Consider the following 16,318-nt stretch of genomic DNA (forward strand, 5'->3'; position numbering starts at 1 on the left):
TATATATATATATATATATATTTTTTTTTTTGTCATTTATATCTTACTCTTCCTTTTTTGTGGTTTTTGTCTAGCATTACCTTGTGAATATGTCGCTGGGACTCGAAATTGACTTAGAAAACAGTAGTTCTATTAAACAGCTTGTAGTCCCTCTTAAAAATGAGGCATCGCTTTCCCGAATTTGGAAAGAGGTTAAAATTTCGTCGAGCTAAGAGCTCCCACACATTGACCATTTTGGGTCTACGAAGACGTCTTCGGCACCAAGGGTTGAATTTAATAGAGCTGACGCGGTTACGTAGTCCACAAAGCTGAGCTTTAAGAGGGGAAATACAGCAGCTTTCCGGAAAGCCTCCAAAGCTCGTTTGGTAATTGTGCGGTAGTGCTAGGAATGAAAGCCACAATCAACTGTCCTTTGTGTATGTCAAGAAGTGTAGGACTGTGTGCGTGACCTTTTGGAGTGAGAATCGTTGCTGTTTCCCCACATTTAATGAATTTGCATCGCAGTAGTCCCGTTGTCTGTGGTGCAGTTGCTAATAGGAATTTTCTTTTAGAGCGAAGGGTTTCCTGATTAACATACAGCGAGTCATTTCAATTAAAGTGTTGTTACTGTATAACCTGTTTCTTGTAAAAGTGGTGGTTTTCAAACACATTCGACCGTTGACGTACTGACACTATCTTTAAAGGCCCATCACTCAACCATGCAAGATTTCCAGAGGCTAGGTCCCACTAAGGAGGAGTCGCCCACTGAAAGTCGATTTCCGACTCTACCCAACACCCCGTTACTTAAACGTGTTTCAGAGAAGCAGTCGTAGCGTCTTGATTTGTCGTTGGGATCATAGGCAGCCAAATTGCATAAAAGTATGAAGAGAAACTGTAAATATTTGCTACTCGGGTTCTCACCGCTACAGTCCTTTGATCTAACTGACCCCCTCTACAAGTTGGACTCAAACTAGACCAGACGTCTGTTATTCTAGGTTTCAGATTACGTAGCCATGGGAAAACTATAAGCGAAGGAACGGGAATGGTTATTATGTACCACCGAGAGGCTTGACATCTTGGACCTGTCTGTCTGCCAACCTCTGTATGCTGGGAACATCCTCAAAGTGAGATCCAACAATATACGCGTAGTGACTTGTCACGGTCGTGGTCTGGGTGCAAATCCCAGGTTGGATATGAAATAATCCGAGTATGATTTTTCAGCATGCGTGGGTTAAAACACCATTTATCTCCTCTCCCCCTTCCCCCCCCCCTCCCCCTTTAGTCTTATCTGGATAGCAGGGGATCAGATTCGGTGAGAGTGACGGTCAGGAGATGAAACCTCAATGGCTACTACTTGCGTATTTTGTTTGTTTTTATTTTTGTTTTGTTTGTTTGTATTTTTTCTTGGGGGGGGGGAGGTAGGTAAGGGTTTGATTTTATCGCATTTTTTACTGTCAGGTGGTTCATTTGAACAGGGATTCACTCCATATTACTGCGAGAAGGTTAAAACTTAGTTAAGTCTACACCCAAGCTAAGTAGTTAGTACTGTGTAGCGTGTCCTTTTTCTATCAAAGAGAAAGGACGATTACCAAGACCTAAAGGGTTGCTGATAGAAACAAATTGCAACGAAACCTCTCGTTACTGTCATATCTAAAGCTTGTCCGGAGAATCACCCTGTGTACATTTGATGGAAGGTTTCAAACTGAGGCCACGCCTTAGGAATGACTGTCGAAAATTGTAGTTGTACGCGCTGCGTTTTAACTGGAAGTATACTCGGACTACTCCAGCTAGTTCACGACAGATACTTTAGATCAACCAAACTTGATTGGGATTACCATGACACAAAGTCAGCTGATGGCCAGGGCGGAACTCAAACCCAAATTGCGAGAGTGATGCACTCAACCATGCTGCGCTACAATCAAAAATTTTTGATCATAGTTAGACGAGACAAAACCGTGTTAGAAAGAGGACACTTTTATTTCGTTGTTGTTATCTGCCCCATTCTGCCCACCAACATTTACTTGATATCGTGAGCAAGAGGTGAAAGGTTCCATGTGAGTCACTGCATGAGAATAATCACGTCTTACTGAAACTCCTTTTTAGGAAATTGTGCTGTTTCCCCTCCAAATAAGAAAAGTTTTTCACCCTTCAGAGCTCCACATAGTGAGTGAGGTTATTACGTTATTACCCTCAAAAGTGATCATATCAAAACCGAGTACTTTTTCTCTCATGGGTTTTCAGGGAAATCACCATGCTCTTCAGGTTGCATGTAAAAGGCTTGGCTTGGGCCAGGAACAGTGTTGGGTAACTGCGCCTGCGCGGGAAACACATTTGGCTGCTGTGGAACGTCACTTCTTTGTTGCATGGCCGCTGGAATAGCTGCTTGCTGGCTTATAGGTGATGCCTCCGCTACGTTACCAGTGGAAGCTTGCATCTTCATAAACTCTGCGAATTGGTCATTGCCGGGAGCTTCTGGAGCGTTAGGTGTTTCGTCCTTCTTGGTAGCAGCTGCTGCACCAAAACTGCTGGCTCGCCATTGATCGAACACTGCATTTGCTTGAGATGCTGGGGGCTGCTGTATCTAAGGAAATTTTGTGGTCAAGAGTAAGTATCAATTACACAATGTATTTTTGGTTGGTTCGAACACTACATGCTTCCCACTCCCGACGCCAGTTTTAATTCAGTTGATAAGAGCATGGTAGCCGTAATTGAACTTCATATCAGCAGTGGTATAATATGTTGTTCAGTTAAGAGAAAAAATTTCAAAACTAAGCTTTTCAAACTTACTTAAGATGTAGTTGCACTTCTTACAAACAATCTCGAGAAACTTGGACAAATTGCCGGAGTAAAAGGCAGTCACATGGGGTAGTGTCGTTCCTTGCGAGCGGGGTGGAAATTTTGCCCTTATCAGATTGCTGGACCGGAACGTAAGACATTCGTTACCTTCATTAATTCTCATGAACTCTTTCTCTCTCTCTCTCTCTCTCCTTTTTTAAACTAACCTGTGTCTCAGCGTCTGGTATGGTGTTCTTGGCCATAGCATTCATGGCCATATTTGGATCTGCGGAATGGAAATGAGCAGGATTGGCTGGGTACTGGTTCGTAGGATTTGGAGCGAAAGCTGCTTGAGTCTGGTCGGGAACTGGATTCTGAACTGGTGCTCCGTTATATGGAGTCTGGGCTAAAAAATATTTGGAAACTTGATGAATACTTCGATATTTCAAGTTTATTGCAAAGCTTAGACACTAAAGAAATCTCCTATCAAAATGAAATGAAAGTATTTGCGCTTATGTTTCTTCAGGTTTGATCGGTTTGTAAGACAATAAGTGAACTATCGCCTTTGTGGTGGAATGGAAATGCGTTCTATTCTTCGCTTTGGGAGAGAGATGTAAGATGGATGCACCGTGAAGTTAAGTATCTTTGCATAGGTTTGTCCATGTCAATGGTTGAAAGTTCATGATTGCGATGAGCTCTGAGTTGAGGTAATCGTCATGTATACACTGTATGAACTGGTTCTATATGTTTCAAAATCGCTCGGTCAATAATCGTCGAGTTCTGTCAGTTACTTCAGTGGCAGGGAACGTGAGTCGAGTACACAAGGTTGAGGCTTGCAGGTAAACTTCCCAGAGAAATGTAGTGAAATGACCAGCTCCCTCCCTTTATGTCCTATCTTTATGAAATTCCATTATACATCTAAACATTTTCTCATAAGTGCTTACTGAAAGAAAAGCCGAGAGCCAAGCAGAACTATTTAAACAAACAAGAACTTCCATGAAGTTTTAGTTACTTTACGCGGGGAGTGTACCGTTGAGCCTGGACTCGATATACTCGACCCAGTCTTCCTGGCCCATGTCCAAGCGTATTCTGGATTGAGTATAGGCCATTTTTGTAAGTCATCAATTAATTTCCTTCTATCGCAAGGTCAGCCAATTCTCACTTAACCTTTGAAATAGGAGCTTGAACAAGAAAACTAATTTACCCGTATTGGGGTAGTAAAAGGCGGCTTGTTGCGCTGGCATTTCTGGCTGTTGAGCTGGCATGTTGTAATTCTGGACTGTCATATCAGGAACTTGGTAACCAGAAGTTGCAGGGACTTGCATCTTTTTAGCTAAATTTAGGCACACAGAGGTGTAGAAAAACTGATTTTTAGATTAAATAACATTAACGGCTCCTTTGTAACCTGTCACATTTAAGGCCATAATTGTGGGTTTATTTGGTTCTTTTTGTTTGAAACTGTAGGTGGTCGAAGCAACGCAAATATTGTATTTCCTTGCAAACTTACATGTGATGACCAACAGATAGCGTGTAATTAAAACTTGTTAATCGGTTCCAAATGGCAATTTTCCCAACTGTAAATTCCTTTCCTCTCTTGTCTACAATTACCATCATTTTATCGAACAAGTTAATATGCAGTTACAGCTGGTTTAGCACCGTTACAGATTATTCGGCATTAATTGAGAGCGTGGCTTCAACACAGTGGAAATATTTTATAAGCTCCTGAAACTTGTTCTAACCAGATTTTCACCTGCGTTTTCTTCCGGTTCGTCGTAATCGTCACTTTTATCATCATCATCATTGTAATCATCGTCGTTATCGTTATCATGCGCGCTAAAATCGCTATGACCTGTGTCAGAGTCTTCGTCAAAGTCCTCTTTTTGTTCTTCGGTGCTGTAAGGTCTCACATTGACAGCTTGATCCGTGTCAGTGTCTTCTGTCGGTTCACTGTCCGGACGCAACAGTGCTGATTTTGCGTCAGCATCAGCTGTGCCGTCTGTGATTAATGCGTTATACAATGTTTTGAGCGTTAGTTGTTAGCGGTTACCGTGACTTAAGTGATTATGGAAAGGTTTGTTAGAAACAGGCTTAACGCATTCTGTGTTAGCTTGATGAGGAATGCAAGGTAGATCCAGTGCAAATGTGAACGGTTTGGGGATCAAAGGTTTAAAAGGAAATAACTCCCAGACACACTTTTCTGACACGAGAGGTTTTCATCCAGCTGGTGTCGAACGCTAACCGTTTGTGCATGAAAAAAATAGCCTTATTGAAGCTCTCCCCTCCACTTCAATCCTACAAATTCAGTTGACTGAGGAGATTATAAGTGTACATTACCTGTTAACTTTTTTTTCACGCAGGTCTACCAAACCTCTTTGCCAACAGCCAAGATTTAAAAACCACATGCTAATTACCTATACCTGAGTATAACTCAAATTTGAAAACCCGTTGTATCATCAGATGCAAGTATACCTGTCCATCAATAAACTGTCAATCATCTGTCTGTCAATCAACTGTCAGTCAATCAAACCACTTACCTTCATCACTCTTAGCTTTATTCATGCACCGGTTGATCTGAATTTTGTACTCATACATTAGCAATTTTCCTTTGGAATAATCGTCTATGATATTCTGGCAATCGGCAGGTGGGTTTTGTAAGAGGATTGCTGTTATGAAGACAAAAGAACACTTTAGAAAAGCGAGAAGGTTAAAAAATGTACATTGCAAGAGTTAACCCTTAAAATTGACCTTATATCGCAAACTATACATAGCTTTCCGAATTGTTCATTGACTCGGCCACCTGATTCGCAGACACCCTTGCCCTTTAAGGACCTCTTAATGAGCCTGAAATGAGGAGGGGTCCAATTTGAAGAGCGAATTTCTAGTAATCCATTATCTAAGGGAATTTTATCCCGCTTACCCAGCTGACATTTCTGCACGACTAAATGTTCACACAGGCGCGAAATGACAGCTTGTATAGAGATAATCATTTACCACGTGGCCTTTGACCTTTCAAGGTTTATACTGAGCCGAGCCAGCCCATCTCCTCGTGGATCATGATGAGATTTTTTTTAAGGGAGGGAAGGGTAAGGTAAGATCTCGGAAATTTTTAGTCAAACCCTGTGACAGGGCTCCGTGGAGTTATAACCTGGAGGTGTTGATGAGTTGTGGCCACACCATTCAGTCATAACACGTAGCCGACGTTTCATGTCGCTTAGATTATTTTTGCATCACTTTTCACGCGCTTAACAATAAACCGCCTGTCAAGAAGAGAAAAAGAACTTGTTTTTCGTTAAATGACTTAGATTAGATATTACTTGGATGAAACTGAGTAATAATCGAGTCTGTTATCTATATCTTCACCTCACCGCGTCAGTTACGGATCAAGAGGTTCAAAGCTTTTTCCACTTCAGCTTTGTTTTAACGTGAATCTATATCCTTAGTGATTGAGGCTATTTAAAAAAATGTGTTAAAGCTATGGTAAAGATAAGAACAGGAATATCAACACACGAGTGGAAGTTAGTGTTTTCTGTCAGAAGATGTACTTTTGTTTTGACCAATCATTTCCACCGGTTAACTTCACGGGGTTAACTCAATGACAGTGAAATTGCGCGCTTGCCAGGAAGGATACTTGTTCGGATACTGAATGTAATATCGATTGTAATATAATAAAATACTATCCGAATTCGCTGCAATTTTTCTCAGAACATCTGGATAGTACAGAACTCCCCAGCCTAAGCACCTGGCATGAACTGAATTTATTTTGAAAAGTTGACCGGTACCCGTCATAATAGTCATTGCACTTGAACCGGCGTTTCCCCGTAACTTGGAATTCGATTTTCAAAATTTCAATTTACCTTTGGTGCTGTTTTCTTTCTTTTCTACAATTTCGGTCTTGTTATTTGCCGTCTTATTGATGGCCTTATCTTCCGAAATCTTTGGTTTTTCATCTTTTTTCTTCAAGTCTTGTTTTTTCTTGGCATCTTTAAGATGTTTCTTGCTGCTGTCTTTATGCTCGTTCTTAGTCTTGTGTTTTTTCGGTTCGTCCTTGTGTTTCTTAATGTCGGTTACTTTAAGTTTTTTGCTTTTCTCATCCTTGTGTTTCTTGTTCGTGGACGATTTAGCCGCACAAATTGCGATCAACACAAGAAGGATCAAAAGAACGCTTTTCCTCATCTTGAAATATTCGAAACCCGAGGGTCCGAGGTGAAATTACGGAGAAATGGATTCCAAGGATTTCTTGTTCACGGTTGAGAACCCAAGGGAGCGCGTGCTCTCTGGTTTTGCTTTCACTACATTACAGGAAGTGTCACAACTTTATGAATTAAACATGTTTTCCTTAGCATGTCAATTTTTTCATCTTCTATCTACAAAGAGATACCTGCTAAAACTGATACGATCTCCTAAGAACTAGCAGGTGAGTTTTTCGTCGTTCACTGAGGTATGAAGTATCAAACACTTGCGGACGGAGCTTGTGGAGGGTTTAAAGTATACATAGCAATTAAACAGAAGAATCAAAACTTAACAAACGTGTATCTATCGGCAAGTTTTGTGCCATTTTTTACCATAAGGATTGTTGTACATAGACACCTTTTGCGGTTGATTTTCACCTTTAGATCTGACGCTCTTACAGGTTGCGGAAAATTCATTTACTTGGCAAACTTGTATTTTTTCCGGTGATTCGAAATGCTCTGTTTCTTTTTTAACTTTTGCATTTCGACGCACTAGTATTGCGCGTGGTTCGGTACATGATCTCTCGTCTTCCGTCTGGATATAATTTCAAACCGTGATTTGCAACAGCTAAACCAGTGTATTCCATGCACAGAGACAAATGACTTGAAGCTTGTCATAGCTAATCAGTAATGAAAAATCTGGAAGCCTTTGCTTCATAGCTGCTACTACTGATGGTGGTAAGAAATTCTAGCCTTTGCAAGGAATGAAGGAGACGCTGAAATTCCATTACTTCCTGACAGAGTTGTATGCAAACTATGGACTCAACATAGACGCAACATATGGCTAACAGGTAATGGCGCATACAAATTTAAGTATGTGTTACTTGTAAATAAAATTGAACATACACATTATTGCGAAGAAATTGTTGTACTTTTCCAATCTATCTGTAATGGAAATAATGTAGCATGTAAGAACCCGCCAAAGCGAAATCTACGATGTCATCCTTACCTTTTGCTATATTTTGCTGCCAAAAACTGAGTCACCTCCGATAATAAGTTTGAGTGAGCATCTAGTTTCTTTTCATGTCAGTAATTAAGACTCAGCTTGAAAATTTCAGAGCCCATGATAACCCAGGGAATAGTGTAACTGTTTTAAGGGAGAATTGCGAATCATTTCCAAGAAGCTACCTGGTTAATCATGTACTCGATCAGCAACTTCGGGTAACTTGTCGTTTCAGTGATGTCGAATGAATGCTGCTCTCTCAGACCCCGAACCATTATGATTTAATTTGTACAGCAAAAAAAAATTAATAAATGAATAAATTTATAGGCCGATAGATGAATCAAAAAATGTTGAAGAGTTGGTGTCCCTCCTGCCCTCAGTTCTTGGGAAGCCTTTTATGTGAATCAAAAAATGTTTAAGAGTTGGTGTCCCTCCTGCCCTCAGTTCTTGGGAAGCCTTTTATGCAAGGGACAGACTAACACGGGCTCTTTTTCGGCGCGGAAGAAGCAGTTGACAGCAGCGAACTTGATGAAATTCTCCTCCCTCCCCTCCTCTTTAGGAATCACGCGGGGGGGCGGGGGAGGGAGAGGGGGGTAATCACATGTAGGCTATGTCACAAGGTTGAAAACAAAATTCCTTCAACCCAAGTTTACCCTAAAATGCTTTATTGCGCCAAAATAAACCTTTCCCACCAACTTTGACCAACACATAGGTAGGATTAGGAGAATGTGATAGTAATGATTGACAATCTTTACATCGCCATGACTCGAGACCAGCAGGTGTTTTCTGACATTTCAAATACAATTTGTGTTTTGAGATCATGGTTTTCTTTCAAGTGCTTTATCAATTTTTCTGATGAATTGTGAGCCCCGTTAGGCACGCTTAGAGCGTTTGTGTTGGTAATTGATGATCTTAACATAGCGGGCATAAAATTAAACACTTCACTGACTTACGGTCGTTTTCGACGATCAAGTCCCATCTCTTGACTATCGTCTTTAAGAGTGATGACTTTTGTTTTGCGGGTCTTCCTAACACAGAACACAGACAAAGCGTAAACAGAACCCAAGCAAGTGTGAAGCGCTCCATTCTTTCAAACACACGGTCCAGTTCCGCTTGGTTTGATCGAGTTAAAACTTAACAAATTAAATCAAAACCAGAAAAATTTTGATTTCTACCATCAGCTAAGACACCAAATTTGGCAGTTGCGTTGCTCAAGTCAGATCTCACCCAGTGTTTTGGTATTACGTTATTTTGGGATCAACGATAACCAATTAAAGCCGCGCGCGGGACTTCTATTTTATTGCTAGGTCCACAGTTTATGGAGGTACTCTTCGTGCTGATTGGTACAAATGATTTGGTTTATGTTAACTGAAGCAGGTGCCAAGAGATGAAAACTATAAATCACCAAGAAAAAGAAAATTCTACAAACGCGAAAAAAGGGATCTTGTGGTCACAAGAAAGAAATAAAAATGGGTAGTTTGTAGGGTCAAATCTATAAAACGTTAACAGTCCTCCTTGACAAATTCCAGTCCCCTCCAGAAATTTTCCTTGTTCAGCCTTTCCTAAATCTGAGAAAGACAGCTATCCGTAAAAATCTTTGCATCGTGTTTATCGATTAAAACGGGCGTTGGGGAATAGTTTTCTCGCTCCTTGAGCTTCTCACACCCTAACATCAGTATGCATATTCTCCATACTGTTCTCTGTAAATATCCTGAGGTGTTAACGAGGAAATTATTTGTTTAACAATCAAGGGCTTCTTTGGTTGGTGATCATTTCCTTTATTCTCGTGACCTTAATCTGTGATTCGGGGAGATATTGCAAGGAGGGATCAGATGCTATTCGCTCTTAGGGGTCAGAGGGTTAATGGAATCTTGTTTTAACTTAAAAGTTCACTGCCCTATCCAGCCGATGGATCGGATGCTCTTTACTCGGAATGGATATAAAGGGGATAAATTCGAGGGACACTCTTTGTAATTCAATACGCGTTCATATCCGCTCATCTTGGACAAAGCGTAAACAAGAAAAAGTTTAAATCAGAGAGAACACACTGAATAAATTAAGAAAGAAGTAAGCTCACGCCCGCGTGAGACGATTAGGGGAGAGGTTTGCAGGGAGTCTGGCACTAATAGTGTAGGGGTCCTCATTATTAACTGCTGGACCCTCTTGCAGACCGATTAGCGCTGCTCATAGGTCTCTTTCCAGCGAAGAAAAGCTAAGCTTGTATTGAAGAACTAATAGCAAGGGTCAGCTAGGCTAGAGTAGCACACGTAGGGGTTTAGTCTCACACGCTTGGTCGCTTAGGAAAGATGAACCGAAATAATTCTGAAACTGATGACGAAATTAACATCAAATTTTTATTTTCCTACAAAGCCTTTACAATTATATATAGTGTTTCATTAATTCAGTGGTCGTTAGTAAGGTTCTCCTATATTTGGTTGTGGGGTAACTGACTGTCTAAAATCTAAAATCAGTTTATCTTTAAAGTATGCGTATACAAAAAATGACTACATTAGGCTAATCTTGATTTCTCGACATGATTTCTCAACAATACCGTGATGGGTTTTTTCTTTTTATGTGACCTAATATCACATGACAAGTAAACTTTGCAAACCACAAAACGGCACGAAACCACATAATATTGATTTAACGTAAGCTGCAAAAATGTTGCATCAAAAAATCAAGGAACGAAGAAAGAGAAAAAATTAATCTCATACAAGTTGAGAACTTTATCTGAAGCTACAGTAGGGGTAAGAGAAGATGTTGCCAACAATCAAAGAGTACCCGGCTCTAGGTAACCTCATCGATTAGGCAAAAGTACAGAGAAAGAGCATTTGCTCAGGGCGCTTACAACCAGTCATAATTGGCTCGTCATAATCGTAAGCGCCCTTCATTACAGCCTGTCCAACTTGCTAGGTTGCGTGGTAATCAGCAATGCACATACAAAGTGTAGTAGGTGAAGATGATGGAGAGGAATAGTCTAGTCCAAAGGCTTGTCTACTCGGATGCATTTATTATGCGCTGTTCACTTATTAACGCTGCGAAAACCTATAACAGGTGACATTGGCTTTTTTAGTCTGAGTCATTTCAAACAGTTTAACTCATGGTTCATTGCCGTTGTATAACCCGTATTGCATACTCTGCAAATTGCTGTAATACGGTTGTCTGTATTGGTAATAGTTCTGGTAATAGGGATTCCTTGCTATTTGGAATTTCTTGGTCAGCCCCGAATAGTTGTTGCCATAAAATTGGTTAGCAGGTCTTATGGCTGCGATCCTTGGGTTATACGCTTGATTCATCACTGGGAGAGTCGACTTTTTGGTCGCTGGATAGACATTCCTATAAATCTGGTTAACAATTCCGAGATTTAGCGGCGAAGCTGAAATTCTCCCGTTGTACGCCTGACTAAATCTCTGGACAGCGGACTTCTTACTCAGGGGATATAGCTGATCACCATTTCCACCGGCCAGCGGTGTTGACGAAACTCTTTCTTTATACGCATTAGTGAGCGCCTGGACAGCGGTGTTCGCCTGGGTCACCAGACTCCGAGCAGGGGCTTGCAGTTTCGAAAAGTCTTTGTGATGAGTGATCTTTTGAATAAGCGTAAGCATGCGCCGTAGGAAAGTTGCATTGGTTGTATGCATAATTTTGTTTTTGAGGACATCAAAGTTGACTGAAGGCTGTTGAAGCTTTTCTGGAGCAGTGTTGTGTTGAGCTACAGCATTCTGCGGTTTGTTTACAGATGTAGGGGTTCCTTTCATAATCAGCTTTCCAAGCCCGTTTGACATGTCTGAAACAGGTTTCATTGGTTCTAATTGTACTCTAGGTCTCTGTGATAAAGACAATGAGCTGGGATCATTAGAAGGAATGATGGTGGCTTGGTTAGCTGGTTTATCGTCAATTCCAGGTTCCGGAGTAGGTTTTTCATCGATTGAACCATTGCTGTCGTCTTTTTCGGGATCGCGCATGGCTGCAAGATTTTCGTCGACATTTTCGTCCGGGTTACTTTGAGCATTAATTTTTGTGGTAGGTTTATTCAAAACCTGTGGTTTAGAGTTAATACTTGGTCCTTTATATGTACTGGTACTAGCAGGCGTGCTTAATGAGGGCTTATTGAAGTTATTTATTGCATTTTTTAGGAAGCTGGACATTTTGTTTTGAGTATTAGTAGTGGTTTGGACGCGGGCTTTTTGAACGAACAGCGGTTGACCCACAGCAACAGTTTCTCCAGTGTGTGAGCCTTCTTGAAATGTGCCTGGATAAAATGTTTGAAGTAGGTCGTGGTTGGGTTTCGGTTGATCGAGGTGATCATAGTTGGAAGCCAGACGAGTGTATTGATCCCCGAGCGCGTTAGTGAATGGAGCCTGTGTGTTTTGATTCTCCACAGAGCCTGGAAAAGCCACGACAGATGGGTTGCTCTTAAAGGAAAGTCCTAAATTCTGAGATTTGCTTTGATAGTCGCTTAAGCTTGGTCTTGCTGGCTTGTTCCTTTGTACCGTGGCTTGGAGAGCGGGGCGGGCGGGAGTGTGCTGTACCGCTGTTTTTCCTGTTGCTGTCGCCACTGTTAGCGACAAGAACAAGATTTATTGAAGGTAGTATAGCTAGAATTACTTCATTGCTTATATCACATTACTGTCTAAATTAGTCCCAGAAAGTCATCCCATTTTCGGTGCTGGTTAAGTATTAAGAACCATGATAGGTTATTCAAACTGCGCCTACGTCTGTGCCACATTTGCAACATTTAAGGAATATTCACCGGTACTCAGTTGACTTCTGGGTGGTAAGAGATGCATTGAAAATGAGTGTCCTGCCCCAAAACACGCGTTACTCGCCCAAGGCTTGAGGAAAGATCTATCGTTCGAGTGCCTAAATAACTAACTTGCATTTGATTGATTACTTTCAGTTGCATATATTCTTATAACCAAGCATAGAACGAGGTGTGCATGGATTACACAAGTGAATATCACCTTCCGTCTAAGTATTAACAGAAACATTTTCTCGGCCAAACAGTGCCAGTGAAACTTACTAAAGCTAAAAAACATATATTTAAATAGATAATGGGGGTGCTATAAAGGCTTTCAACACTGAAGGAGTACGCCTTAGCTGCATGACTGTTGATTAATCAAGTTATTAGTTAGCTTATTCTAACACCCACCTGGCACAGGTTGCCTGCGGGGCACATAAGCCATTTTATGAGGCTGATAAATGTTGATCACTAAGCAAAAGAAGGAGATCAAGGATCTGTTTCAATCTAAGTATTGATCGAGCAGTTGTTTTGTCTCAAATCATAAACCGTCGGTATAATAATGCCAAAATTTGTATTTGTAATCGTCGAGCTCTTCTATTCAAAAACTGAAAGTTCCTAAAGAATTCATCTTGATAAACCCGAATGTGTTGGCTGTTGTTTGATGGCGAAAGAAACATATCATTGAGACGCAAATCAAGACACTTTTTGATTTAATGTCTTTAAAACTTATAACCCCAAACAGGGTCAGGGAGACTTTTCCAAGGAGCAATCGGAGCTCAAATAAATCAAAAACCAGCAAAGCGCCTCAAACGTGAGGAGCGCCATCTGATTGGTCAAGAGCCTGGCGTGAAATTTCATCGCCAATGACAGAGCACTGTGAAGGAATTCCGACCCAACAAAAATGGATATCTTTTGACATGTTAGACATTCAATTGAAACTTGCTCCATCAAAATAAAATAACAAGGTAAACTCTCACCTTGAGGAATAGTTTTGAGCTTAGGGACCTTCTTGGCGACGGGCAATGGAGACGGCACAGAGTAGTGAAAGTCTTCAGTGGCAGATTTGGCGATCTCGGCGATGTTTTCGTTGTTAATGTCATCCTCTGTTGACTTTTCAATTCCTTCGATGTTTTTAAGTTTTCCTGCAATAAAAACGTTGCATGATGATGAGATTGTAAAGTCAATACATTTTTGTATTTGTTAAAAACTGTCCTGAGTTTCAAAGCAAGCATTCAGATGAAAATGGTGCTTTTTACTGCAGATTTGGTCGTATTTACAGAAATCCATTTGGGGCCCTGTGTTTATCCAAACAAACTGGTGTCATTATAGTGACAAAATTAAGCGGTCTTTTGAAAGAGAAGAAACCAAGTAAGGCACGATTGATTAAAACGCAGAAGAGTATCAAACACTTTAACACTTAAAGTTGCGCACTGAATTCTGATCATAATTTCAGAGGAAGATTTGAGGTACGATAATCCACCCGAAAACAAGCAGAAACTGACGCTCTAAGAGTTTTGCGCCACCTAAACTTTTGCGTTTTCATATTAGTGACTCGACACGCTTCTCTTTAATTTACTCATCTCTCTCACATTGGAGACTCTTTTTAATAAACCTTTGTGCCAGGTAAAGCTGTGGTCCAGGGGAACTGGGTCAAGTGCATCACCTCGAGGCCAACTGGTAAAATGCTCAATAAATTAATTATAACAAACAAGCAAACGAGTTGTTTCACTCTCTCCGTTTGGCCCTTCTTCTCTTTGGGTTGTCTCTGCTAAAATTTATTTGGGTTTAGCCATGAACACGAACAGCGACTCAAAAGCCCGAGTTTGTCTTTCAGATCGACATTAATATTGAGCGGAAAAAAATTATTACCCAGCCTCTATTTCGTGCACTAGACCCAGTTTCCGTCTTGCCTTCGTCCAAACTTATATGTCAAGCTTTTCGTCAAAACCATCCACCTGTTACAGGTACCAAAATAATCCTTTATTACGGTTTTGATATATTCAGCTCGCAGAGAAGAGTTATTAGTAAGTTACCTTGTCTTCCACAGCCCCTTCTCCGCTCCAGATACTCTCGCAATCGGATATATCCTTTCTTGAACTGATGTTCTACAAGAGCACAGTCTGTTACCTCATCATCCAGTTTCGTGTCTCCGACGCGATCTGCAAACACGTTCACTGTTTACCTACCTCTGATATCAATTATTCTCATCACAAAATCGATTCAACCTACGCATGGAATAGTTAGCTTTAGGTGTAGTACAAAAGGTTATGCTGTGTTGATCGTAAGTTCTTCGAAATCGAATTCATCGTTGAAATTTTATCGCACGGAATTTTCCTCAGACTGTCAAAGTAATTCAAAATTCTTATGAATCCATTAAACTGATTTAACATTTACGATTCACGAGGTTGTATTCTTGAATTTGGACTCTAATTCGCAACAAAACCATATGATATGGCAATCTGAAACTCACTTACAAAACTGGTTGTCAGACATGGAAAAATCAGATCGCTTCCCTGGAGCAATGCTTCCAAGACTCGCGGCGACGAGGGTGGATAACACCACCAACCACACGGACAGCATGAGCGCTATCTTGATTCCCTTGTATTCCAGTATATTTTGCAATCAAGTGAGGTTGCTCAAATGAAGTTTTCGACAAATTTTGCGCGTCAAATTTAAGCGTAATCAAGACCAATCTTGGCAGGAAAAATCGCTGAGTCTCAGTTAGAAGATGATTTCATCCGCTATTGACACTTTCCTGAGGCGAGTTCGTGGTCTTTTCTATTAAAAGTAGTGACGCCATTGATGATCTTATTGATCTCTTTATTGTTGCGAGCAGAGAGCAACAGTTCACCTATTAAGAGAAAAATCGTTCACCAAAATCAAAGAGATCACACAGTTTTGAGTGAATTGCACTCACAAGCTTATTTTATTTTTGCACCATTGGAAACACCAGAAGGGCGTTGATTTCGACCCTCATTTGAGCACACGCCCATTTACATCGTCTTTGGCGGAAACATGTCGATTCCTAGAAAGAGGTTGTGTCACATGACAACAGGTTGAAAGATGTTGCATTGAGCGAACCGATTGCAATCTATTATCACCATCTTCACTGACGAGTGACATACGAAATCAGACCTCGTTCGGGAAGGGCTTCAGTCTAGAAAGTATATGTTTACTCGGTCACCAGCAACATAAGCTACTGAGATCTGACCGCTTTTCGATACACATACAGTGGTCGTTATTCATGTAAATAGGCTTAACTTTCCTGTCAATGTTCTCTAACAATCAAATGAGATAACTGAACTTTTTACCACAAAAAAATATAGGAAGATCTTATTAAACTTGCTGCCAGCTGGGCAATCACATGCCTGCCCTTTTCTATGTAAAAAAATTATCCCCAACCAAGATTTGAATAATTACGTCGAGAAAATGACAGCGTCCATTTTTTCGGGGCGCGAACCTAGTCATCTCAGCTTAGAGGGCCTTGAAAATGTCATTTCCGCTCCAAGAAAAAAAGCTTGTGTTGCTCTGTAAGCCTGGATTCTGACTTGCGGTTCAAGTCTTATGGTAACCTTAATTGCGGTTATAATTTCTTTGGCTATAATTTTTTTCTTTTTTTTTATACCTATTCTATCAGAGAGTGAGTTT

At 40.7% G+C, this 16,318-nt stretch overlaps 2 protein-coding genes and 2 long non-coding RNA genes across 8 annotated transcripts; 2 read left to right on the plus strand and 2 right to left on the minus strand.

The window, feature by feature from the left end:
• Positions 1–1,937: 1,937 nt before the first annotated feature.
• On the minus strand, positions 1,938–9,161 carry LOC113666031 (uncharacterized). Of its 5 annotated transcripts, none has more exons than XM_027181780.2 (6): positions 8,880–9,161; positions 5,289–5,417; positions 4,505–4,750; positions 3,959–4,087; positions 2,982–3,160; positions 1,938–2,560 (listed from the first exon to the last, which is right to left on the minus strand). In XM_027181780.2, exons 1-6 carry the CDS (start codon positions 9,010–9,012, stop codon positions 2,207–2,209), a joined length of 1,170 nt encoding a protein of 389 aa, XP_027037581.2. In that variant the 5' UTR covers positions 9,013–9,161; the 3' UTR covers positions 1,938–2,206. The 5 variants fall into 5 exon arrangements, with proteins under 5 accessions (XP_027037581.2, XP_027037580.2, XP_027037579.2 ...); XM_027181779.2 differs by lacking the exon at positions 8,880–9,161 and adding an exon at positions 6,609–7,060 and having other exon boundaries at positions 1,938–2,554; XM_027181778.2 differs by lacking the exon at positions 8,880–9,161 and adding an exon at positions 6,609–7,058.
• On the plus strand, positions 2,442–4,308 carry LOC149049379 (uncharacterized). The gene is made up of 2 exons (XR_016184846.1): positions 2,442–2,583; positions 2,993–4,308. It is a non-coding gene; the product is annotated as an uncharacterized LOC149049379 (long non-coding RNA).
• A 1,097-nt stretch (positions 9,162–10,258) lies between the features above and the next one.
• On the minus strand, positions 10,259–15,419 carry LOC113666076 (uncharacterized). Its single transcript, XM_027181835.2, has 5 exons — positions 15,145–15,419; positions 14,704–14,829; positions 13,648–13,812; positions 13,079–13,138; positions 10,259–12,484 (listed from the first exon to the last, which is right to left on the minus strand). The coding sequence occupies exons 1-5, from the start codon at positions 15,248–15,250 to the stop codon at positions 11,025–11,027; spliced, it is 1,917 nt and encodes a 638-aa protein (XP_027037636.2). The 5' UTR covers positions 15,251–15,419; the 3' UTR covers positions 10,259–11,024.
• On the plus strand, positions 11,750–13,838 carry LOC149049380 (uncharacterized). The gene is made up of 3 exons (XR_016184847.1): positions 11,750–11,949; positions 12,063–12,515; positions 13,413–13,838. It is a non-coding gene; the product is annotated as an uncharacterized LOC149049380 (long non-coding RNA).
• Positions 15,420–16,318: the final 899 nt, after the last annotated feature.

The sequence above is a fragment of the Pocillopora damicornis genome, chromosome 3 (genome assembly GCF_964200805.1).
Source record: "Pocillopora damicornis chromosome 3, jaPocDami1.2, whole genome shotgun sequence".
Taxonomy (NCBI): domain Eukaryota; kingdom Metazoa; phylum Cnidaria; class Anthozoa; order Scleractinia; family Pocilloporidae; genus Pocillopora; species Pocillopora damicornis.